Here is a 25,795-nt window from a genome sequence, read left to right as displayed (position 1 = left end):
TTTTTGTTTAAAGATTTTATTTATTTATTTGACAGAGAGATCACAAGCAGGCAGAGAGAGAGGAGGAAGCAGGCAGAGAGAGATGAGGAAGCAGGCTCCCCTAGAGAGCAGAGAGCCCGATGCGGGGCTCGATCCCAGGACTCTGAGATCACGACCTGAGCCAAAGGCAGCGGCTTAACCCACTGAGCCACCCAGGCGCCCCTGTTTTGAGAATTCTTAATATATTCTAGTTATTAGTCCTTCATAGGATATGTGGTTTGCAAATGTTTTTTCTCACCTGATAGCTTGTCTTTCATCCTCTTCAGAGGGTTTTTCACAGAACAGATTTTTAATTTTGATGAGACCTGTCAAATATTTTTAACAGAGCAATAAAAATAATTAATTAATTAATTTAAAGAGCTTATTTGTTTATTTGACAGAGATCACAAGTAGGCAGAGAAGCAGGCGGAGAGAGAGGAGGAAACAGGCTCCCCACCAAGCAGAGAGCCTGATGCGGGGCTGGATCCCAGGACCCCGAGACCACGACCTGAGCAGAAGGCAGAGGCCTTAACCCACTGAGCCACCCAGGCGCCTCAAAAATACTTAATTTATTTAAAAAAGGGCTTTTGGGGGGCGCCTGGGTGGCTCAGTGGGTTAAAGCCTCTGCCTTTGGCTCGGGTCATGATCCCGGGGTCCTGGGATCGAGCCCCGCATCGGGCTTTCTGCTCCGCAGAGGGCCGGCTTCCTCCTCTCTCTCTGCCTGCCTCCCTGCCTACTTGTGATCTCTCTCTCTGTCGGATGAATAAATAAAATCTTAAAAAAAAAAAAACGGCTTTTGGGGCACCTGGGTAGCTCAGTTGGTTAAGTGTCTGACTTTGATTTCAGCTCAGGTCTCCAACTCAGTATTTCAGGGTCATGAGTTCAGGCCCCATGTTGGGCTCCATGCTGGGTGTGGAGCCTACTTAAATAAAATAAAAATAAAAAGATTAAAAGTGAAAAAGAGCTTATAACGAAAAGCAGGGTCCTTTTCCACCCTTGGTCCCCTTTCACAGAGGCAGCCGTTTAAGTGTGTTTTAACTTCTTTGAGAGGTTGTTGTCCTAGCACTCAAATCTTTTGTAAAGCTAACACCATTATACTGTCATTTCTTATTTTATCAAATTAAGACAATTGAATTCCATAATGAAAGATGAGGATTTAACTCAAAACACTCCCAAGTTTTGATAATAATTATTTTAGTTCTAAATTTTATTAGTTACTTTTATATTTCTAAATAATGTATTTAAACCTTTGTTTTCTTTTCCATCAGCTTTAGACAATGGGAAAAAATTTAACATCAGTATTTTTTGTCTATAATCTGATTTCAGGCCTTTTCAGATTCATCTAATCATTCTGTGAATATTTGTTGGGTATTTCCTATATGCCAAGCACTGTTGAATTTTGGAGATGAAAAGGACCAGAAGAAATAAAAATCATAGACCTTAATAGAGCTTACATTCTTGTATGAGAGATATAGCAATTCATAATAAGTAAATAGTATGTTAAACACTGATAAGGGCTGGAGAGAGAAATATAGCAGGGAAGGGGATAGGAAATGTCAGAGGATTTCCAAGTTTAGATAGGGTGACATAAGTAATGTTTCACTGATGTGACATTTGATTAAAAGTTCTTAAGTGGGGGCACCTGGGTGGGTGGCTCAGTGCTTAAGCCTCTGCCTTCAGCTCAGGTCATGATCTCAGGTCCTGGGATCGAGTCCCGCATCGGGCTCTCTGCTCTGCGGGGAGCCTGCTTCCTCCTCTCTCTCTGCCTCTGCCTGCCTCTCTGCCCATTTGTGATCTCTCTTTGTCAAATAAATAAAATCTTTAAAAAAAAAAAAAAAGTTCTTAAGTGATGTCTGCTGTTATCTGGGATAAGTGCAGTCCAGGCATAAAGAACAGCAAGTGCAAAGGCCCTGAGGTAGCAATGTGCCTGGAATATTTGAGAAATGGCAAGAAGGTTAGTGTGGCTGGAGGAGAGTGATGGAGAGAAGTGGGAGAAGAGGTCAAAGAAATAAAGGGGGAGCCAGAATATGTAAGGACTTACAGGACAGTGTAAGGAATTCAGGTGTTACTCTTAGTGAGATAGGAAGGCATTTAAGGGTTTTGAACAGAGGAATGACATGATCGGATTCAAGATTTAACAGGATCACTCTGGCTGCTGGATTAAGAATAGACTGAAGAGTGAACAATTTTTATATGTTGATTATGGCTTGTTAAAGCTGGAGAAAAAAATTAAAAGAAGCTATTTAAATAAAATTAAAGAGAAGAATAGACTGAAGGGGGAGCAAGGGTAGAGGCAGGAAGACCAATTAGGAGACTACTGTATTTATTTATTTATTTAGTTAGTTAGTTATGGAGGGTTGGTGGCTGCCTTTGGCTCACGCGGTGCTCCCAGGGTCCTGGGAGCAAGCCCAGCATAGGGCTCTGCTCAGTGGGCAGCCTGTTTCTCCCTCTCCCTCTGCTCTTGTTCTGCCTGCTTGTGTTCTCTCTGTCAAATAAATAAATAAAATCTTTAAAAAAAAAAAAGTTTATTTATTGTAGAGAGAGTGAGAGTGTACGTGCACACAGGTGGGAGGGGGAAAGGAAGAGAGAACCCCAGGCAGACTCTGCAGTGAACATGGAGCCTGGCGTGGGGCTTGACTCCATAACCCTGTGATCATGACCTGAGCCAAAACCAAGAAGTTGGACGCTCTACCAGCTGTGCCACCCAGGCATCCTCTGAAAATATTAGGCAACATATGCCTGTGGCTAGACCAGAGTAGAAGTGGATGAGGAGTGGTGAGATGCTGGGTTTTTTTTTAAACCAAGAACTGGGATTTTTTTTTTTTTTCCAAAGATTTTATTTATTTATTTGACAGACAGAGATCACAAGTAGGCAGAGAGGCAGACAGATAGAGAGAGAGGTGGAAGCAGGCTCCCTGCAGAGCACAGAGCCCGATGCGGGGCTCGATCCCAGGACACTGGGACCATGACCTGAGCCGAAGGCAGAGGCTTTAACCCACTGAGCCACCCAGGTGCCCCTGAGATGCTGGGTTTTTTGATTGGATGTGGAATATGAGAGAGAGGGTGGTAACAATGATACCACATTTTTGGTTTCAGCACTGGAAGAATGGAGTTGCTGCTAGAGGAGATGAACAGGAGTGCAAGAAAAGGTCAGGTTTAGATGTATTGAAGTTGAGCTGCTTTTTCATTGGACAGTTGGAGGCAATTGTTGGCAAATCTGGATGGAGCTCAGGGGGATGGTGTAACTAACTGGAGGTTTAAATTGCACAGTCATAAGTATGGATGACACTCAAAGCCGAGTCTGGATAAGATCATTAGGAAGTGGGTAAAGGTGGAGAAGAGCTTCAGGGACTCACTGAGCCTACCAGCATTTAGAGGTCAGGAAGGGACATGAAGCCAAACCACCAAAAGATACTGAGGAAGAGCCAAAGTATGTGATTTGCGTTGTGTTTCATTGCTCTTCTACATTTTGTCATGTTTGCTTTTGGACTTTTCTTTCCCTATATTTCCCAAGGTTATGTAACTGGTCTAATTGGTTATAGGTAATGTTCTATTTTTGTGAAAATCTTTACTTAGTCCCATTTCCTTGGATCATGGTCCCCAACTTTGCAAATTTGTGTTTTCACTTCTTTATGCTCATTATAGTTATGTTTAGTCATCTTTGTATGAAACATTAAATGTGTAGATAGTTGTTTTAAGGAAGTGAAAAATGTTACCTATAATTCTGCCACCCAGAGGCTAATTGCTGTAAACATTTTGGCATATTTTCCCTCTTTTTTGTGTGTGCACTCGATATATGTGTAGTTGACATGTGTTAAGGTAAAAGTTTGTTTGTTGACCTTTTTTGCTTAACAACATGGAATTGTTCCCATGACAGTTAAAACTCTTAATAACATTTTCCCCAAGTTTTTTATTTTAAAAGTTTAAACCCACAGAAAAGATGAAAGGATATTACACATTTGTTCTCTCTCTGTATGTATGTATACACACACATATATAAACATACATATATAAAATACATGTTTTGGGGGGCTAGATTGTTTGAAACTAAGCTGCAGACATCTTAGTTACCCTTATATACTTTAGTATCATTCCCTATCATGTAATACATTATCTTACATTATTGTAATACTGATATCACACGTAAGAAAATATTAATTCAGTAATACCTAGCAAAATAGTTCCTACTTAGATTTTCACAGTTGTATCAGATGTCAAAATATACTTTATAATGAACATTGTCTCAAGTATGTTTATTTATCTATTTAGTTATCCAGGATCCAATCCAGGTTTTCTACACATTGTATCTGGTTTTTTCAAACATTTTTTTTTTTTTTTTAAGATTTTTATTTATTTATTTGACAAATAGAGATCACAAGTAGGCAGAGAGACAGGTCGGGGGGGTGGGAAGCAGGCTCCCCACTGAGCAGAGAACCTGATTTAAGGCTCGATCCCAGGACCCTGGGATCATGACCTGAGCTGAAGGCAGAGGCTTAACCCACTGAGCCACCCAGGCGCCCCTCAAATATTTTTAATAGCTGCATAATATGTAATTTTATGGATTAGGAAATTATTTAATTATTTCCTTAATGCCAGCCTTATAGGTATTTCTTAATCACAGTAAACATTGAGAAATAAGTTTGTACAAGGATTTTTGCACATTTCAAATTATTTCTTGAAATTATTGAAATTATTGGGTTATAAACATTTTTAGAGCTTTTTTAGAAACATCTTTCCAAATTGTTCTCCAGAAGGTTCTTTTAGTTTATAGCAAACTAAGTAGTGTTATAAATAGTATATAATGACAGTGTTTATCTCACCTCAGGTTTGGGCAATGCTGAATGGTAGTATGGTATTTATAATTTTTTTAAAAGATTTTATTTATATATGTGAGAGAATGAGAAAGAGAGAGAGCGTGAGAGGGGAGAAGGTCAGAGGGAGAAGCAGACTCCCTGCTGAGCAGGGAGCCTGATGTGGGACTGATCCTGGGACTCCAGGATCATGACCTGAGCTGAAGGCAGTTGCTTAACCAAATGAGCCACCTAGGCGCCCTGTAATTTTTTTTTTTTTCCTAATTTGATGGGCAACAATTAGTTTCTCTGTTTTTCTACACATTTAAAGATACTTATTTTTTTTTTTTTTTATGAGTTGTCTGTTCATTTATGTCTTAGGGTTCTTCATATGAATTCCTTATGTTCTGTGGACACTGTTCTATTTGTTGGAGTATTTTTTTCTAATTGTTGTCTTCTACTTTTGTTTATAATGTTTTTTGACCTGTAGTGTTAATTTCCTTTAAATATACAGGCCTCTTACCAGAATTTTATTCAGACTGTCTGATTCTATATACGTACTCTAAGGTTTTTTTTTTTTTTTACTAAAATATTTTTGTGAACTGTGACTGGTTCAGTTGATGTATTTTTGAGTCCCTTCAGTGCACATCTAATGCATATCTTCTCATGTCACTTGTCAGTAATTCTCTTGAGAGTAAGATTTTTCTCTCCCTGGTTATATTTTTTCAGAGAAAGGTAAAATTCCAAGTATGTTTGTTCCTTTCTTCTGTTAAGTATTTGTGCTATTTAATTCTGCACAATGTTTTTTGAGTTGCTGTCAGGTGCTTTCTGTAGAAAGAAGCACTAATGGGGGCCACGCCTTTTACGTTTTTCAAATTTGCTTAAGATGTTGGTGTGTGGGGATGTCACAAATAAATTTTGAAAGATGCTTTGAGCAAAGTGTCTGAACCTGTCTGGAAAGACATAATTGTGTCTTTCTGCTGTTTAGTGTTTTGGGAATCTCAGTGGAATCTGCTCCACCTGTGGGGGAAGAGAAGGAAGAAGACGTGGAAGAGGAGGAGGAGGAAAAGGAAGAAGATACTAGAGATGGTACTATCACACACTCCCTTGGTGCTGAAGGTAGCTTTATGCTTTTTCTGGATAGTAGATTGTTCTAAGTCCCTTTAACATAAGCATGTAGATATCTAAATTTTTCTTTATCGGTGGAGCACCTGGGTGGCTCAGTCAGTTGAACGTCTGCCTTCAGCTCAGGTCATGATCCCAGAGTCCCTGGATCAGAGCCCCACCTCGGACTCTCTGGTCTGTGGTGAGTCTGCTTCTCCCTTCCCTCTGCCCCTCCCCCTGCTCCTTCTTGCTCTCTCACTCTCTCTTAAATAAATTAGTAAAATCTTAAAAAAAAAAAAATTCTCTTTATGGGGTCTTAGATTTCTCATCATTAAATTGAGAATAGTCATTAAGAAATTTGCAGTTGTCTAAGATACTCCACCTAATTTGATGTTCAGGAATTTGATACTTATTGGATAGTCCCCATTCTGCATATTGACTCTTCATTTTGCATTTGTTTTTCAAGTATTTGGGGGATGTATGCTTTGCGTGTGGAAGTACAATCTGAATGGCTGTGTGTGGGTATGGTTTATGTATATTTTTAGAAAGTACACATAGACTACCTATATATTAGGTGCTTCTAAGGTTTTATAATATGTAATTTTTTGCTTCATTACATATTTTTCCTCTTCATTTTTAGTGCCTTTATTCTTTTTGTTTTCTGTTTTTTTAAAAGATTTTTTTTAAACTTTTTTTTTTTTTTTTTTTTTTTTTTTGTAAAGATTTCATTTATTTATTTGACAGAGACAGACACAATAAGAGAGGGAACATATGCAGGGGAGTGGGAGAGGGAGAAGCAGGGTTCCCGCTGAGCAGAGAGCCTTATGCAGGGCCTCTATCCCAGGACACTGGGATCATGACCTGAGCTGGAGGCAGTCGCTTAATGACTGAGCCACCCAGGCACCCCAAGATTTATTTATTTTAAAGAGAGAGAGAATGCGAGTGAGCGCAGGAGCTGGGGGAGGGGCAGAGGGAGAGAATCTCAAGCAGACTCCCAGCTGAGCATGGAGCCCCGCAGTGCTAGGCTCAATCTCATAACCCTGAAATCGTGTCCTAAAGCAAAATCAAGAAGTGGGATGCTTAACCCATTGAGCCACCCAGGTACCCCCCCACTTTGAGTTCCTTTATTCTTTTTTTTTTTTTTTGAGTTCCTTTATTCTTAATTTTATTTTGAAAAGCTTTGGGGCAAGGCTTTGGTGTGGAGGACTTAAAATTACTCCCCCCCCCCCTTTTTTTTTTTTGGCTAAGGAACAGCACCTTACACAATGCATAATATTGTGGGATGCTACCTAATTTCTTGGGATTTTGTTTCTAGATTCTGCCTCATCACAGTTGGGCTTTGGAGTTCTGGAGCTGTCTCAGAGCCAGGATGTTGACGAACATACTGTGCCATATGAAGTAGCTAAAGAGCCTCCACTGTCAGTAACCACCAACTCTACTTATACTAGGCTGTCTGATGTGGATGCTAATACTGGTATGAAACATGTTTTCTGGCATTTGGAATTGTGTATAAGCATTTTTCTCCTGAGCTAGAGCTAGTTGTTTTTTTCCTTGATACATGTTATAGTTTCTAAGTTAATATAATCTAAGTTAATATAGTAAGGTTGTCTGGCAAATACTTGTCAGTTGATGGCTTGCAGATTAAGTTTTTGTAAGTGGGTTACTGGTTATTTTCCTTTTTCGAAATGATGCCTGTATATATTTTGAAATTGGACTTCTCTTTTTATTAAAATCTTTGCCATTAAAAAAGCATTTGGGGGGGCACCTGGGTGGCTCAGTTGGTTAAGCAGCTGCCTTCGGCTCAGGTCATGATCCTGGAGTCCCAGGATCGAGTCCCACATTGGGCTCCCTGCTTGGCAGTGAGTCTGCTCTCCCTCTGAGCTCTCCACTCTCACACTCTGTCTCTCAAATAAATAAATAAATAAATGAATGAATGAATGAATGAATGAATGAATGAATGAATGAAAGAAAGAAAAGAAAGAAAGAAAGAAAGAAAGAAAGAAAGAAAAAGAAAGAAAGAAAGAAAGAAAGCAAGCAAGCAAGCAAGCAAGCAAGCAAGCATTTGGGACTGCTGCTAGTACCTTGAAAAATTAAATGTCCCCTTCCTGTCTTTTAAAATTTCAAGGGAGTAAGCATGAAGAACAGTCCGGTGAAGATACCCCCGCAGCAGAACAGCCCAGCAAGGGTGTCCCTGTGGCAGCACAGCTCAGTAAGGATGTGCATGTGGTTGAAGAGCAAAACCCACTGCCTGCAAGGTAAACCCTGCTCTTTCTAGAAAGTATTTTTGAGTTTCTGTTTTAGGGTCACACTTGCTTTACTTGGCTAGGTGGAAGCATATTTAGAAATTGTTGCCTTTTCTCCCCCTTATAATGTGCATATTTCTGGTCTGGTGGAAACACTGATTATTTACAAATTCTTGCTGTGTCCTCATCTCATCTTTAGGCATATTACAAAATCATTTTATTGCTGCTATAACTATAAGCATGACTCCTCTTTTTTTTTTTTTTTAAGATTTTCATTTTTAAGTAATCTCTACACCCAGCGCGTGGGCCTCGAATTCACAACCCCAAGATCAAAAGTCGCGTGCTCCACCAACTGAGCCAGCCAGGTGCCCTATAAGCACGACTCCTTAATCTTTGCTTGTTACTTCTCTCTGATCTTTGTCTACAGAGGCACTGCTTATGGGAGGACTTCTACCCTCTCTAGTGTTATGAGAGGTCACATGACTATTTGAAAATCTGTTCCTATATTGAGGAGCACCCAGATTGCTTTGGGTCCTCAGGTATCCTGTGTCTGAAAGTTTCTGGTATAGCTGTAAAGAGGTATCTTTTCCCAAGTCCTCTGGGCCCTAACTTGGTAGGAATTAGGCATATTTCTCTGCTCTGCCTGTGGTGATTGTTGTATCCTAAACTTCATTACCTCTGGTCAGCAGCTCAATATGGCAGAGGAAAAGTGGGATGTGTCCAGTTTAGGGGAGTTAGTGAATAAACATTCAGTATTGTTTGTAATCTCCTGCAGTAGAAAGGTTGAGGAATGGGGTCCTGAATAAAGCTGAATATCAAGAGAAGTTGTCTTTCCAATGCAAAATATTCAGCCTAACTTGGGCTGACTTTTTAGGCTTTTCTTAGGAAGTTGCTCTTGTAGCTAGTTATGCTATTGCTTTAGTATGTGAGTCTCCCAAGTCTCTGTAAAGGGGCCAGGATTGAGAGTCTTACACGTATGAGTAGTATTGGTATGAAGGATTCTTGGTTTGGGGCTTAGGTTGAGCAGATCAGATGGTGAAGGCCAGCAATAGATGGTGTGTGACAGTAGCACCGTGGATGATTCACATCCAAGCTCTTTTCTGTGGAAGGTCCTCATTAGAACTGGCATTGTTGTGGTCTGGATTAGAATCCTTCATACTTCCCTAGATAACAGTATATGTAACACAAATCCTTAAATCACTTACGAGAAATCTTGGCCAGCATGCTGCACAGCAGTGAGCAAAGTTGAAAAGAAATATTGGTGTGAGAAACAGGCTTTGAAATGGGCTGAGGATTTTATATTACAAAAAGTAGCTTAATTCACTTCCAGTTATTATTTATATAAACTGGAAGCACTGGAAATTTTGAAATTATTAAAGGAAAACACAAAACAGAAGAAGCTTGTTAATTCAGAGGTGAATGCATTTGAACATAGCAACTTTTTCTCCTGGTGATTTGAATTTCCTAGGTCAGAGGATATGCCTTCCAGTCCCAAAGTATCTCTTGCTGCTGTGGAAACAAATGAACGAGTAACTGCTCAAGAATTCTTGCAAGGTGGACTGAAGATTCAGAAGTCACCAGAGCCTGAGGTTTTGTCAACTCAGGAAGACTTGTTTGACCAGAGCAATAAAACAGGTACAAAGAGTAATTAGTTGCTGTAGCTCCTCTTCTCCAAAGATCTAAACTTTATTTCTGTTTGGAGGCTACATTTAAGTTAGAAGGCACTTTATAGGTATGTAGACTTGTTTGTAATGTGGAAGGAAAATGTGTTTCTACCTGATTAATGAGAAGGGCTTTTTGGGAATGGTTGCTGGTTAACATTTTAACATAGTTTTCTCTCTCTGTTGTAGATGGAAATAGGAATAATAATAATATAGTAAATTTAATATTGTGGACAGAGTAGCTATTTCTGTCATCATAGATCTTTAGAGCTTAACTATAATGATAATTAAGGGTAAGTTTTCATAATCACCTGGACAACAGTTTACCTTCTCATCTGTCAGAAATAGGAAGTTACAGCCTACCAGAAAGAACATAAAACTTAGAAGACTGGAATGGTGTTTGTTTCACATTGTGTTAATCTCCACCATTCCCCCATTCTGAGACCTGACAGAGCCAGAGAGCTTCAGTAACAGCCAGCAAAATATATGTTGGTTATAAGGAGGGAAGAAGAGAAGGTTATATTCCTTTACTCTGCTGTGAATATGTTCAAGACATTTAGAGGGTCACCAGAAAAACTTTTTTGGCCTCTCACTGAAGCTATTAGGTTGTATTTAAGAAATTCCCTTTATTTTATTTAATTTTATTTATTTTATTCTTTTAAAAGATTTTTTTTTTTATTTGAGAGAGAGTACGTATGTGCGTATGTGAGCTGGGGCCAGGATCGGGGGAGAGAGAGGGAGAGGGAGAAGCGGAGACCCTCCCCCGCCCTTTCCCCTCACTGAACAGGGAGACCAAGGTGGCCCCAATCCCAGGACCCTGGGATCATGACCCGATATCAAGGCACATGCTTAACTGACTGAGCCATCCAGCCAACCCAAGGAATTCCAGGTGCCCCCAAGGAATCCCCAAGGGATTAATGCAGCTGATATTCCCATCTGTTTCTGAGGAGAAGGGACTAACAGAAGATTCTTCATAGTATAAATCAGTGATGGCTGCTCATATATCCTTTTACTAATGCATTAGTATTTTCTGTCTCCTCTGAGGAGGTTCAGGCTCTAATCTTGAAAATTGCTGCATTTATATCATCAGGGTTCCCCCCACCCCCGCCAAGATTTTATTGATTTATTTGTTAGAGAGAGAGAGAGCGCGCGCGGGCGCGCTCGCGAGCACACACGTGAGCACAAGCAGGGGGAGTGGTTGGCAGGGGGAGAAGCAGGCTTGCTGCTGAGCAAGGATCCCAGTGTGGGGCTCAATCCCAGAACCCTGGGATCATGACCTGAGCCAAAGGCAGACATTTAACCGACTGAGCCACCCTGGCATCCCTGTATCATCAGGTGTTATGCTCATTGTTTTGACGTCTCCCTTCTGCATCATGGCATGAGCTTTACATCACCTTAGGCAGACCTTGGAATAAAAGGCTCACTTGCTGTTTTATAATAGAAGCTTCACAAGACAGAAGAGCAGCCAAGCAGAGGTATTAGGATTCTGCCTTTTTCCTCCAAGCTTTGGTCATGATAGAACTAAGAAGGGGCACCTGGGTGGCTCAGTTGGTTAAGCAAGTGCCTTCACCTCAGGTCATGATCCTAGAGTCCTGGGATCGAGCCCCACATTGGGCTCCCTGCTTAGCTGGGGAGTCTAATTCTGCCTCTCCCTCTGCCCATGCTCCTGTACTCTCCTGCTCACTCTTTCTCAAATAAATAAAATCTTCAAAACGAAACAAAACAAACACTAAGGAAACATTTTGTCAATTCTGTATTAAAGAAACCCATATTTTAGGGCCCCTGGGTAGCTCAGTGGGTTAAACATCTGCCTTCAGTTCAGGTCATGATCCTGGGGTCCTGGGATTAAGGCCTGCATTAGCTCTCTGCTCAGCACAGATACTGCTTGTCCCTCTTCTTCTACCCCTCCCCTCCACTTAAGCACATGCCTCTCTTTCTCTGTCTCTCTTTCAAATAAATGAGTAAAATCTTTAAAAAAAAAAAAAAAAAAAGAAAAGAAAAACCCGTAATTTAGCAGCGGGGGGCGTTGAATGGTCACTCAGAATTTATGTTAGCATCCATTTCATTGACTATACTACAATCAGAAAAGTTTCTGCCCTCTTGGAACATGGTTAGAAACATGAATATTACTCTTCTTGCCATAATTTAGCAGCAGGGGGGCATTGAATGGTCACTCAGAATTTGTGTTAGCATCCATTTCATTGACTATACTATAGTCAGAAAACAGTTTCTGCCCTCTTGGAACATGGTTAGAAACATGGATATTACTCTTCTTGCCGTACACAGTGGCTTCTTTCTTTTTCCCCTTCCCTTCCCTTTTCCCTTCCCTTCCTTCTTCCCTTCCCTCTTTCTTTCCTCCTTTCTTTAATACAACTCCGTGATGTCAATCTGAGAAGCAAATGCAACTAGAATTTCTCTCTCTCTCTCTCTCTTTTTTTGAAAAATAGCTTCTGATGGTTGCTCTACTCCTTCAAGGGAAGAAGGTGGATGTTCTCTGGCTTCCACACCTGCTACTACTCTGCATGTCCTGCAGCTGTCTGGTCAGAGGTCCCTTGCTCAGGAGAGTCTTTCCACGTAAGTAAGCCTAAAATAGCTCTGCTAAGGAAACATGTATCTGAGGGTCTTAGGCTAAGGTTGAAAGAGCTAAAATTGTCTATTAGTCCAGAATTCTTTTTAAAACTAAAAGGCAAACTCTGGGCTTTAGAATTTTTGGGTTAAAAATTTACTGGACCTATTGAAAGCAGGTAGCTCTTCTTTTCTGTTTTGAGATTTTATAGTAGTAGCCCAGAGGTTCCACTAGGAAGAAACTGCCCAGTTTATGTTCTCTTACACATCCAAAACGAGTACTCTGCTCCTCCATTTGACCAGCATTTCTTTCCATTTAGTAGCATAGGGGTGGAGAATAGGTTATACTAGAGTTGACAGTAGTTAGAGCTCTTTATTTATGGCAAAGAGGTTGCTTTTTTTTTTTTTTTTTTTTTTGTTAAGATTTTATTTATTTATTTGACACAGAGAGAGAGAGATCACAAGTAGGCAGAGAGAGAGGGGGAAGCAGGCTCCCTGCTGAGCAGAGAGCCGGATGCGGGGCTCAATTCCAGGACCCTGAGATCATGACCTGAGCCGAAGGCAGAGGCTTGACCCACTGAGCCACCCAGGCACCCCTGCTTTTTTTTTTTTAAACAAAAATGTGCATAATCTTTCTGATCTTTCTAATTAGGAAAAAATGGTGTTAATCCCAGTTCTGCAGATGAATTTATTTTTTAGCACTTTCTCTTCTTTGTAATCATGATGTTCTTTTGTCAGATTGTTTATTTCTCTTATAATCATATGGCTTTATCCTTACTCTTTTTTTCTTTTTTTCTTTTTTTTTCCATTCTAAGTTTGGATAGGTCTGGTATGAGAAATAGTTAAGTATTATTCATGGCTCTTCCGCCAACCTCTGGTAGCTGTTTGAGAGATTGCTAATAAGATTTGTCTGATTGACTGAGATATTTTTGCTGTTAAAGTAAAAAACAAATACAAAACTGTGGCTATAGTAAAAATAACCTGTGAATTCTCTCTTTATATAAAGGAATTCCTCAGATCTTGTTGCTCCTTCCCCTGATGCTTTCCGATCTACCCCTTTTATCGTTCCTAGCAGTCCCACAGAACAAGAAGGGAGAAAAGGTGAGCTCTCTTGATTTGTCTGTTGGTCTCAGATTAGAAGAGGAGGAACACTTCTGCCTTGCAAAATGTACTGTTTCTTTATTTGCTTGAACACTGTGACATTATTCAGTAGGGCTTGTATCTGACTCACCTTCAGAGATGTGGCCTAGTATAAAGTGCTTTTCTTAGTCCTCTGCTCTTCTAGCACTGCACTGATTCTTACACCAATTCTGTATTGTTGATTTAATTTTTAAAAAGATCTTTAAGGCAAAATGTTTATGTTTTTAAAGTTTAACTCAAAGTAGTATATTGTAGTAGTATATTAATGAAGAACTGGGTTTATTACTAATAGTCCAGTAGTTTGCAGCAGCATGTTGACATGCTTCTGGTGAAAGGGAACCAAAAATTATTTTGCTATTTATTTATTTATTTATTTTTAAAGATTTTATTTATTTATTTGACAGAGAGACACACAGCAAGAGAAGGAACACAAGCAGAGGGAGTGGGAGAGGGAGAAGCAGGCTTCCCGCTGAGCAGGGAGCCTGATGCAGGACTCGATCCCAGGACCCTGGGATCGTGACCGGAGCCGGAGGCAGATGCTTAACTGAACCACCCAGGCATCCCTCTTTTGCTCTTTAGAGGTTACTTTTGCTATCATCAAAGCAATTTTAGCCAGGGAGTGGCTAGGAGGTAGTGGTAGAAATTTTGACTTCATTCACATCGTCCTTCGTGGACCTAGTGATTTTATATTATTTTATTCACAAGAAAGAATTCCTTTTTACTTAATTTATCTCACTAAACCTCTTTTATTCTGTCCTAGTCTCATATCCAGTCACTCAAGATATATATATATATTTTTTTAAAGGATGTATGTATGTATGTATTTATTTATTTTAGAGTGTGAAATCATACATACACAGGGGAGGGAGAGAAGGAATCTGAAGCAGGCTCCCACCCAGTGCAGAGCCTGACATAGGTCTCAAATTTCATGACCCTGAGATCATGACCTAAGCCAAAATCAAGAGTCTGATGTTTATCTGAGACACCAAGGTGCCCCAGTCACTTAAGATATTTTTAAGTTCCTGCTACTTCTGCATGAAAACTTTTCTAATAAATTTCATGATTTTCTTTTTCATTCTTTCACTTACCAATAATGATGTAATAGTTAATATTTATTGAGCACTTAGTGTATGCCAGGCATTGTTTTGTGTACTTCTCTTTGGTTCTAGGTGCTTTTCTTTGTTTTTGTTTTGTTTTGTTTTTTCATTTTTCATTGAACCCTCACAACAATCCTGAAAAGTAGGTGCTACTTTTATCTCCATTTTACAGATGAAGAAATTAGTCATGAGAGAATTCACAACTAATAAGTCATAGAGGCAGGATTTAACTCAGGCAGCTGCTTCCAGGGCCAGTGGTCTTATCTGTTGTTTACATGCCTTCTATAATACCCTGCTGTCTCTACTGTCAAGTGATGTAAATATAGAAATATGTTTAACTGTTTTTCAGGTGCAGTTTACCCATGACAAAATTTAATCTTTCTTTTGCCACTAAGTTTGTGTCTGGCTATTTGTCTTGAAATCAGTTGTAGGTATCCAAATGGACTAGTACAACTTTAAGCATAACATGATTAATGATATCTTTAGTAAAAAATAAAAGTAATCCATTCTACAAAAAAATTCCAACACAAGATAAGTTTGATTTATACTTAAAACCATTTCTTCTACTCATAGTGTGAACATTGAAGATACATAAAAGTTACATTAAAAATACTTTCTCCCTGGGTGCCTGGGTGGCTCAGTGGTTTAAAGCCTCTGCCTTCAGCTCAGGTCATTATCTTAGGGTCCTGGGATTGAGTCCCGCATCGGGCTCTCTGCTCAGCGGGGAGCCTGCTTCCTCCTCTCTCTGCCTGCCTCTCTGCCTACTTGTGATCTGTCTCTGTCAAAGAAATAAATAAAATTAAAAAAAAAATACTTTCTCCCTAACTGTAAAATAGTTAATACGCACTGTGGAAAGTTTGGAAAGCATATAGGAAAGTAATGAGAAAATAAAAATCGTGTGGATATCGCAGTCCAGCTACAGTTAATATTAGGATATATTTACTTTCAGAATGTTTTCTATGCATAAAGAAGTATTTTACACACTTGGGAATATGTTAAGTATATGATGCAGTGTTCTTTTTTTTATGTAACATACTCTATTTTCTCCTGTCAAATGTATTTTAGAGTTAATGTATTTGCTTAATATGTGCCTCTTTGTGTGTCTATATTTGCATGCTTCCTTCTTTTTCTTTCTTTCTAAAATTATGAGCCTAAAGCCTTATTTATTTATTTATTTGACAGAGAGAGAGAGAGAGAGAGAGAGAGAACGAACAAGTAGGCAGAGAGGCAGGCAGAGAGGGAGGGGGAAGCAGGCTCCCAGGGAGCCTGATGCAGGGCCAGATCCCAGGATCCTGAGATCATGACCTGAACCGAAGGCAGCAGCTTAACCCACTGAGCCACCCAGGTGCCCCCTTAAAGCCTTTTTTATATGTGGTGCTTTGAATAGTGGGTCTTTAATAAGTGCTTTGTCATGGTGACAGATCAAAAGTTGTTATGAAAATACTTACCACAGCTGAAGTAGCATGCTAAAGACTGGTAGCACCAGATTGCAACCTAGCATTAGACTGGGATGTGAGGTTGAAGTCAAGCAAAGCAACAGGGGTAGGTATTGAAGTGAGGCATAGCCAGTACCGTGAGTGTACATTGCAGTGAAAAACCTAGTGGCATAGATAGTTTGTGAGAGTGGTCTAGAGGGAAGCCTGTTGGGGTCAGGTTGTAAAAAGGGGGGAAAGAGTTGTTGAATAGCTATTGGGTAGCTACCCAGCTAGCTAGGTGGGTTCTGAGGGAGAGCCTGTTACCCTGCAGGTGGGTAGTATATTGCGGGAACACAGTGGGGAGGTGATGGTGGGTGTGTGGGTGGGTGTGCATGTGCGCACACCAACGTGTGTGCTTTCCCCCTGGGCAATTTGTCTCCTGATTAGTGGCTTGGTAACTTCGTTCTTTGATAAATCACTGCCGATGGGCATTGTTAGATTTTTTTTCTTCTGTATTTGTCCTTGCATTCATCTCTCTGTGGTTAGCAGTTGTTAAGGCAAATGTAATGAGTTCATAAATAAGTAGATATTGGAGTGGTGACAAGTTCTGCTTTTCAAGGCCTGTGGCAGAATATACGATGGTTAATTAGAGGACATTAATCTGGATGTTCCTATGCCAAATATGAAAAACTGAGTTATAGTAGGGAAAGGGGTTCAGAGGAGCCGAGTTTATGTTTCATGTGGACGAGTGGATATCCCCAGATGAACCCCATTTTCATCTCTATCTCAGAATTTTGGAAGTGTGGACCTTCCTCCTCCCACAGAAAGAAAGAATTGCTAGATTTCTGTGATTCAATGTACTGTTTATCTATTTGCTTTTCTGAAAATTAAATCACAATTTTTTTAGGAATGGAAATTTCTGTAACATAATTGTTACTAGTGGTACTTTGAACATGAGTGATAACTGATTTGTTTTTCCTGTTTTAAACCAGATGAGCCAATGGACATGTCAGTGTTATCGGAAGGAAAAAGAGAGTCTTTTGAGAAGAAACTCCAGGATGATGAACCAGTGGAGACAGAAAATCCCCCTCTCCCACATAAGTCCACTGTATCACCACAGGCCTCAACACCAGTATCTCAGAGCACACCAGTCTTTACTCCTGGGTCACTTCCTATCCCATCACAGCCCGAGTTTTCTCATGTGAGTATTATAGAAAGAGTGTTTTCCTCCTAATGTTGTTGTTGTTGTTGTTGTTGTTTTTTAAACCATCTTTGAGGTATAATTTATAAATCATAAAATTCACCTATTTTAAATATATAATTTAGTGATATTTAATACATTTACAGAGTTGTGCAGCTGTCATCACAGTCTAGTTTTAGAACACTTCCAGAGTCACTTATGTTTAAATTTTGTATTATGTCTTGAGCTTTTTGAAAGTGTTCGTGCAAATTGGAGGGGATGTTAATCATAATTTGACTGTAACACAACTACTATCATTTTTGTCTTTCCACATGCCTACTTTTTTTTTTTTTTTAAGATTTTATTTATTTATTTGACAGACAGATCACAAGTAGTCAGAGAGGCAGGCAGAGAGAGAGGAGGAAGCAGGCTCCCTGCCGAGCAGAGAGCCCCACATGGGGCTCGATCCCAGGACCCCGAGATCATGACCTGAGCCAAAGGCAGAGGCTTAACCCACTGAGCCACCCAGGCGCCCCACCTACTTTTTTTTTTTAAATGAAGTTGCTTATAGTGAACATACAGCTTTAATCTTTTTCCAGGTAACATTGCATCATAATGATTTTTCAGTGTTACACAGTCTTCATAGTATCTTTTCCTTTTCCTCCTCCTCCTTTTTTTTTTTTTTTTTTTTTTAAAGATTTATTTATGAGAGAGAGAGAGTGCATGCATGGGGAAAGTGAGAGGGAGAGAAGCAGGGTCCAACTCGGTGCTCTATCTCAAAACCATGAGATAGTGACCTGAGCCAAATCAAGAGTTGGATGGATGCTTAACTGACTGAGCCACCCAGGCACCCCCATACTACCTTTTCAAAACTTGTATAGTATTTCTCTGAGTGGATGTACCATAAGCTAATTAAACACTCCTGGACAGAGGGTATTAGGATGATTTTAAGTTTTCAAATGAGAAGTTTTCTTCTAAAAGCAAGGGAAAACTAACATCTTTTCTGTGTAATTTTAAGTTTAAGTATTAAAATAATAGAGTGCAGGTTTTATTCATAGTAAATTGAAAGTCCTTAACTAAATCTAAGTGAGTATATTATATTTTCAGTCTAAATGCCTCTTCTTATAAGACTGTAATCGGGGGGATTATTTTAGTGTTACTAGGAGAACTTCTTTCATGCCTTTCAATTTGTGGGTATTGTACGAAAGTTTATATTTAAAAAGGAACAGTAGTGAAATATACTATAAATTCAGTATAGAGATAGTAGGAAGAAAAGTTTTAAAATTTCGGAGCACATCGGTCGCTCAGTTGGTTTTCTGCCTTTGGTTTAGGTCGTGATCCCAGGGCTCTGGGGTCTGGCCCAGCTTCACTTCCTGCTCACCAGGGAATCTGCTTCTCTCTCTCCCTCTGTGCTTTCTGTGCTCTCTTTCTTTTCTCTTTCACTCACTCTCTCTTTCAAATAAATAAAATCTTAAAAAAAAAAAGTTTAATTGCTTTCTGCAGTTTTTAAAACTTGTGTGTTTTGTTGGAAATTCCTTTTTATGCCAATCATTAGAAGTGACTTGGTGGGGTGGTTCAGAATGATGCTGGAGTCAGAACTTCCTAGACTTAGTTCTGGCTCTGCCATTACTGCCATTGTGACCAGTTGGAACTGAGTCTCAGTTTCCTCATCAAATCAAATTGGGATATGGATACTACCTACCTCAAGGGTAGTTGTGAAGGTTACATGGGTTAATATATATCAAGTGCCTAGATTAGTGCCTTGCATGATCCAGAAGGGTTAGCTTTGCCAGCAGTGAAAGAGTGAAGACATGGCTACCTAGAGGTGAGGTCAGTGTGCATACACTGTACATCTTTTGGTTTTTTGTTTTTCTGTGAAAGTTGTATGTGGATATATATATATATAGTTGTAAAGAATCATCAGAATTTAGGGATGAGCTATAAGCACTGACCAAGAGCACTGAGAAGAATTTTCTAAAAAAGGTAGCTGATGTGAAAGAGACCAGTTACAGATGTTTATCAGTGATCAAACATGACTTACATGGAAATGTGTATCTTTGCAAAAAGGTATCCCTACCAGAAGAAGTGAAGCCTGGCCACAAAGAGATAACTGACTTTTTGAAGAACAAGGCACTGTTGAAGGAATTGCTTCACCTTCAGCATTTACTAAACACCTCCAGAGCATTTATAAAACCAGCAATAAAAATTTGAGTCAAATAATGATGTTGAACATAGTTCAAAGGTCCTTTGAACCTAAGATGACTTAGATTTCTTTGGATTTATATTTTGAGATGTCTCAGTCAGTACAGTGGTCCAAGTCTCCAAAAAAAAAAAAAAACAAACAAATAAAAAAAGTACCTTTACAAATCTTTCAAGAATACCTTAACAGTTTTTATGTTAAGGCTCTGTTTTTACTTAATAAACCTTATAAAAGCCAAAAAAGGAGTCAGATGGTTAAAACAAGTTCTCTCTTCACCCCCACCCAGAGACAACCACTTTCAGTTCCTTCAGCTTTTTCTCCATAACTCTGTATATCATGATTATATTTTTATGCACTTTCTATTTTTAATTTTTTTAAAAGATTTTATTTGTCAGATTGAGAGAGAGCATGAGCATAAGCAGGGGTAGCTGCAGGCAGAGGGAGAAGCAGAAAGCCCAAAGATGTAGGACTTGATCCTTGGATGACTAGGTCCTTGGGATCACGACCTGAGCCAGAGGCAGATGCTTAACCCACTGAGCCATGCAGACATCCTTCATGGATTCTTGAAAAAAAATTTTAGGGATGCCTGGGTGGCTCAGTTGTTTAAATGTCTGACTTGATTTTGACTCCGGTCATGATCTCATAGTTACAAGATTGAACCCGGTGTCGGGCTTCACACCCAGCTGGAGATTCTGTCCCTTTCCCTCTGCTCCTCCCTGGCTCCCCACAAAAAATTTTTTAGCTATTTCCCCATCTTCTCAGTATAGTTACATCATAATTTTGTTTAAATCATTATTGAATTTACATATTATGAATGTTGTTATAAACACTATTCAAAGCAGAATCTGTGGAATATTATTTTTCATGTTTGCATAATTTCTTATTTTCTCTGGAGTTGATAATATAGTTTTTTTATTTCTTTAGTTTTCTACAAATTTCTCACTTCATCAACCGTAGGCTCTCCACCAATTGTCAAAATCTCCTTTCAAGATGTTTGAGGGTCTCAAACTTCATCTCTTTGGAGAAACCTCTTTTGGAGACTCCTGATTTCTGATCTTTTCTTTTCTTTCTTTCTTTCTTTTTTTTTTTTTTTTTAAACATTTTATTTATTTATTTGACAGAGATAGACACAGCTAGAAAGGGAACACAAGCAGGGGAAGTGGGAGAGGCAGAAGCAGGCTTCCTGCTGAGCAGGGAGACTGATGCAGGGCTTGATCCTAGGACCCTGGTATCATGACCTGAGCTAAAGGCAGATGCTTAATGACTGAGCCACCCAGGTGCCCCATTTAATCTTGAAAAAAAAAAAAAAAATTTTTTTTTTTTTAAGATTTTATTTATTTAAGAGAGAGAGGGAGAGAGAGAAGCAGACTTCCTATAGGGCAGGGAGCCTGATATGGGGCTGGTTCCCAGGACCCTGAGATCATGACCTGAGCTAGCGGCAGATGCTTAACTGACTGAGGCACTCAGGCACCCCCCCCTCCTGATTTCTAATCTTTCCTGTTTTCTTCTATGCCTGGTGTGTTAATTCACCTCCTTTTCACCACAGTCCTTGAAGGTTGTCTTTATGTGTCTTTGTGTTGGATTCTTTTTGGGTTCCATGTCTTGCTTGGTTTACTCTCTCATTTTGGTAGAGGACATTGTTTAGTAGCATACTCTCTATCTCATTTTTTTTTTAAAAGATTTTATTTATTTATTAGAGAGCACATAAGCAGACTTCCCTCTGAGTGGGGAGCCTGATGTGAGGCTTGATCCCAGGACCCTGATCATGAACTGAGCTGAAGTCAGACGCTTAACTGACTGAGCCACCGAGGTGCCCCTCTACTTTCATTGTTGATTCATAGTTTGTAGAAGTATAGAATCCTAGGTTGGAAATAACTCCTTTTAATTTTTGAAGGCATTGTTCCACTGTCTTCAAACTTGCAGTGTTGTTGTTGAGTAGTGTGCAGCCAGTCGGATTTTGATTTTTAATATGTAAGCTGTTTTTCTCCTTAATGAAATCTTGTAGGACTTACTCTTTTTGTCTCTAGTGTTCTGAAATTTCCAATTCCACAGCACAGGTTTATTTTCATTGTACTGGGTAGTTGTTAAACCCTCTTAATCTAGAAATTTGGGTCCCTTCAGTTCAGGGAGATTTGTTTAATTTCTTCCCCTTTGTCATTTCTTTCTTTCTTTTTTTTTTTAAAAGATTTTATTTATTTATTTGACAGAGATCACAAGTAGGCAGAGAGGCGGTGGGGGCGGGGTGGTGGTGGTGGTGGGAGGAAGCAGGCTCCCCACTGAGCAGAGAGCTGGATATGAGACTGGATCCCAGGATGCTGAGATCATGACCTGAGCTGAAGACAGAGGCTTAACCCATTGAGCCACCCAGGTGCCCACCTTTGTCACTCTTCTTAAAATTTTTTCTTTTACTAGAATACCTGTTTTTGGGATTTTGAAACTCCTATAATAGTCCTGTAATTTTCTTACTTTGTCTTGTACTTTACATTTCTGTCTTTACAAAAAAAATTGTTTTTTGTTTTTTTTTTTTTTTAAGATTTTATTTATTTGACAGAGAGCAGAGGAGGGGCAAAGGAAGAGGGAGAAGCAGACTTCCTGCTGAGCAGGGAGCCCTGTGCAGGCCTCAATCCCAGGACCCAGAGATTAATGCCTGAGCTGAAGTCAGACGCTTAACCAACTGAGCCACCCAGTCGCCCCCCACCATTTTTTAAAGTGTATAATCCAATGACTTTTAGTATAGTTACAGAATTGTGCAGTTAGTCTCCACAATCTAATTTTAGAACATTTTCATCTCTCCCCCTCCCTCTAAAAGACCCCATGCCCGTTAGCAGTCCCTCCATTTCCCCTATCCCCAGCCCTAGCCAACTGCTAATCTACTCCATGTCTCTGTAGATTTGTCTGTTCTGGATTATTTCATAAGTAGAATTATGCAATATGTAGTCTTTTGTTTTCTTTAAATTAGCATGTTTTCATGGTTCATTCATGATGTGGCATGTATCAGAACTCCATTCCCCCCTTTTTTTTTCTTCATTCCTTTTTATTCTGAATAGTGCTACCAGATTCTATGTATATAACACATTTTATTCATTCATCAGTTGATAGACATTTGGGTAGCTTCCCATTTTTGCTTATTGTGAATATGCTACTGTGTACATTCATGGACAAGATTTTGTGTGCACTTATGTTTTTATTTCTCTTGTATATGCCTAGGAGTGCAGTTGCTGGGTTCAATCTTCTTTAGACCTGAGTTATTAATTTCTTCTTCTGGGTTTTTAATTTAGAAACTGTTTTTTTCTCTGAATGTTCTTTTTGTTAAAAAAAAAAATAGCACGTTGTCTTGTTTTATGGGTATACTATCTTATCTGCCTCAGGATATTATTAATAGTTTTTTGAGAAATTTTCTCTTTACTGCAATAGTCGCTATTTCTTCAAAGAGATTTTAGTTAGTTTTGATGTTTGACTTTAAAATTAAAGGGTTTCCTCAAGTGTCTGATAATCCTTGATTATCTGCTTTGAAAGTATAATACCAGAACACTGATTATAAGTTCTGAACTGGTGGTTGATACTTATTTCTGGGATTCACTGTAAAGTGGTCTGCTGGGCAATTTTGATGAGCCCCTTGTATCAGTATCTTGATTTGTTTCAGCATGGTCAGTTTCCCCAGAAAAATGCCTAATCTCTTGTCTGTCATTGTTCTAGAAGTCTGTTGATGGAAGAGGGCTGGAGGTGTTGGAAGGCAGGTGCAGGTTCCATTCAGTATGTGAATTTTCACTTCATCTCTCTGTATTTGAGAGTTGAACAACAACTTCTTCTTCTTCTTCTCCTTCTTCTTCTTTTAAAGTTTGTATTTTATTTTATTTTTAGTAACCTCTGCACCTAACATGGGACTTGAACTCACTACCCCAGAGATCAAAAGTCACATGTTCTTCCACCTAAGCCAGCCAGGCGCCCCTGAACTGCTTCTTAAATAGCTTTCCAACCAGTCCTGCTGTTTTTAGCTCCACCCTCACCACCACTTCCAGAGTCACCTGGTGCTGCTGCCAAGTCCTGAATCTTTTTTTGGACATGGTGGTTCTGTGGTGTAATTTGGGTTTCTTGGCTTTCTCCACTGCTGGCTTAGAATTCAGCTTTCACTAGTCTGTGAAATAGATGATGACTCTTCCAAAATTTTGTTGCAGTTATCATTTCTTCTGTTCTTTTTCTTGAAAATACATGTTTTAAAAAAAATTTACTGGGGGGCCTGGGTCACTCAGTTGGTTGGGCATCTGCTTTCGGCTCAAGTCAGGATCCCAAGGTTCTGGGATCCAGTAACTTGTCTGGCTCCATGCTCAGTGGAGAGTCATCTTCTCCCTCTCCTTCTCCCTCTGCTGCTTGTGCTCTCTCACTTGCTCACTCTGCTCTCAATTGAATAAATAAAAAATTTTTAAAAAAAAGTTTACTGTTTCTGGGGCGCCTGGGTGGCTCAGTGGGTTAAAGCCTCTGCCTTCGGCTCAGGTCGTGATCCCAGGGTCCTGGGATTGAGCCCTGCATCGGGCTCTCTGCTCGGCAGGAAGCCTGCTTCCCCCTCTCTCTGCCTGCCTCTCTGCCTACTTGTGATCTCTCTCTGTCAAATAAATAAATAAAATCTTAAAAAAAAAAAAGTTTACTATTTCTTAGTGGGGTTTTGGAAAAGAGTTAAGGTAAATGTGTGTATTAAATCCACCATTTTGATTTTTTGTCCTTATTTATTAAACTTACTACATTTTATTCTTAATGGCTAACCTTTGCACATCTGTTATTCTATACCTTGATTCCTGGAGTCCAAGTCAACCTAATTATGATGTTGTAAGATCTAAATACTTATGAGATAAATACTGATCAAAAGATAATTAGGATAAAGGTAATTTTGTGTATTTTTTTCTTTCTTTATATATTTGTTAATTGCATCGCCTCTTTGACCCTTCACAAGGGTGTAAAGATTTTATTTATTTATTTGAGAGAGCACAAGCAGGGGGAGCAGCAAGCAAAGGCAGAGTGAGAAGCGGGCTTCTCACTGAGCAGGAAGACTGATGTGGGAAAGGATTGGTAAAATATGGTTTGATACGACACTTTTTTCATATCTGATATACATGTTAATTCGGGGTTGACAGATTACAGATGACTATGAATAGCTCTTAAGCTCTATATATGTGAGACCAGTTTTTGACTGGTTGGGTTCTATGGATTTAGGTCTGTACTGAATCTAGACTTAAAGATGGACTCATACTGAGCGTAGACCTGACAGTTCTCCATCACTCTTTGTTCGGAGCACTGGGGAGTTTCTGTTCACTTAGCTCAGTTATTCTGACCAGGCCTCCAGGGAGTCTCAGCACTGTGGATTATTATGGGCCAAACACTCTTGAGGCTAGATCCAGGCAGTCCTTAGAAATAGAGTTTGTTGATAGGCTGGTTAGCCCATGACTAAAGTTCCACTATATTAAGCAAAAATCCTGTAAAAAAATCACACCAGTATTTATTCTAATAATGCTTATAAGGTATTCATAATTGGGGGGGGGCAACTGTTTAATGGATATATGGTTTCCTTTTGGGGTGATGAAAATTTTTTGAACTAGAGGTGGTGGTGGTTGCACTGCCTTGTAAGTGTTCACTTTGAAGTGGTTAGTTTTCTGTTATGTAAATTTCACTTAAAAGATATTTGCAGTTTAATAACAGTGTCTTATATGTAAGCATTTGTAAAATGACTTTTTGCAGTAGGGAAAATTACATATTTGTTGTAGAGGATGTCTAATATATGGATAAATGAAAGTTAAGATCATAATTATATTGGGGCACCTGAGTGACTCAGTCTGTTAAATGTCTGCCTTTGGCTCAGGTCATGATCTCAGGGTTCTGGGATTGAGTCCCACATCAGGCTTCCTGCTCTGTGAGGAGACCGATTCTCCCTCTCCCTTTGCTTGCTGCTCCCCTTGCTTGTGCTCTCTCTCTCAAATAGATAAATAAAATCTTAAAAAAAAATCAATTACTCTATATCAGAAGTAACTACGTTTAACCTTTTTTTTTTAAATAAATTTTTTTTTTTTTTAATTTTGTTTATTTACTTGACAGACAGAGATCATAAGTAGGCAAGAGAGGCAGACAGGGAGCCCGATGCGGGGCCCCATCCCAGGACCCCAGGATCATGACCTGAGCTGAAAGCAGAGGCTTTAACCCACTGAGCCACCCAGGAGCCCCACGTTTAACCTTTTTATGTATATATTTATTAATTTAAGAATACATGAAATTAAACATGTATAAAAAGAGTATAGTAAAATACATATTCATGTACTTTTTTTTCCTCCACTGAAATAGAGACTTTCTATTTGGTGCATAGCCTGAATGTTTTTCTCTTTTAATGTTCATAAAAGTA

The 25,795-nt window shown here is 39.4% G+C and overlaps 1 protein-coding gene across 7 annotated transcripts in view; it reads left to right on the top strand.

Annotated features, from left to right (window-relative positions):
* The window catches only part of LOC111158598 (tumor protein p53 binding protein 1), a 76,160-nt gene that overhangs the window by 5,606 nt on the left and 44,759 nt on the right, over positions 1-25,795 (top strand). For 2 of the 7 annotated variants that reach the window (XM_022520753.1, XM_022520728.1), the window contains exons 5-11: positions 5,797-5,927; positions 7,228-7,386; positions 8,038-8,167; positions 9,624-9,790; positions 12,264-12,390; positions 13,388-13,482; positions 17,026-17,234. In XM_022520753.1, coding sequence (XP_022376461.1) covers positions 5,797-5,927; positions 7,228-7,386; positions 8,038-8,167; positions 9,624-9,790; positions 12,264-12,390; positions 13,388-13,482; positions 17,026-17,234 — 1,018 coding nt within the window. Of the gene's footprint in view, positions 1-5,796; positions 5,928-7,227; positions 7,387-8,037; positions 8,168-9,623; positions 9,791-11,364; positions 11,368-12,263; positions 12,391-13,387; positions 13,483-17,025; positions 17,235-25,795 lie in introns of those variants that run through there. The other 5 variants (XM_022520736.1, XM_022520774.1, XM_022520743.1 and 2 more) reach the window with 5 other exon arrangements.

The sequence above is a fragment of the Enhydra lutris genome, unplaced genomic scaffold, assembly GCF_002288905.1.
Source record: "Enhydra lutris kenyoni isolate GAN:26980312 unplaced genomic scaffold, ASM228890v2 scaffoldscaffold4, whole genome shotgun sequence".
Taxonomy (NCBI): Eukaryota; Metazoa; Chordata; class Mammalia; order Carnivora; family Mustelidae; genus Enhydra; species Enhydra lutris.
This window is presented reverse-complemented; position numbering and strand designations above follow the sequence as displayed.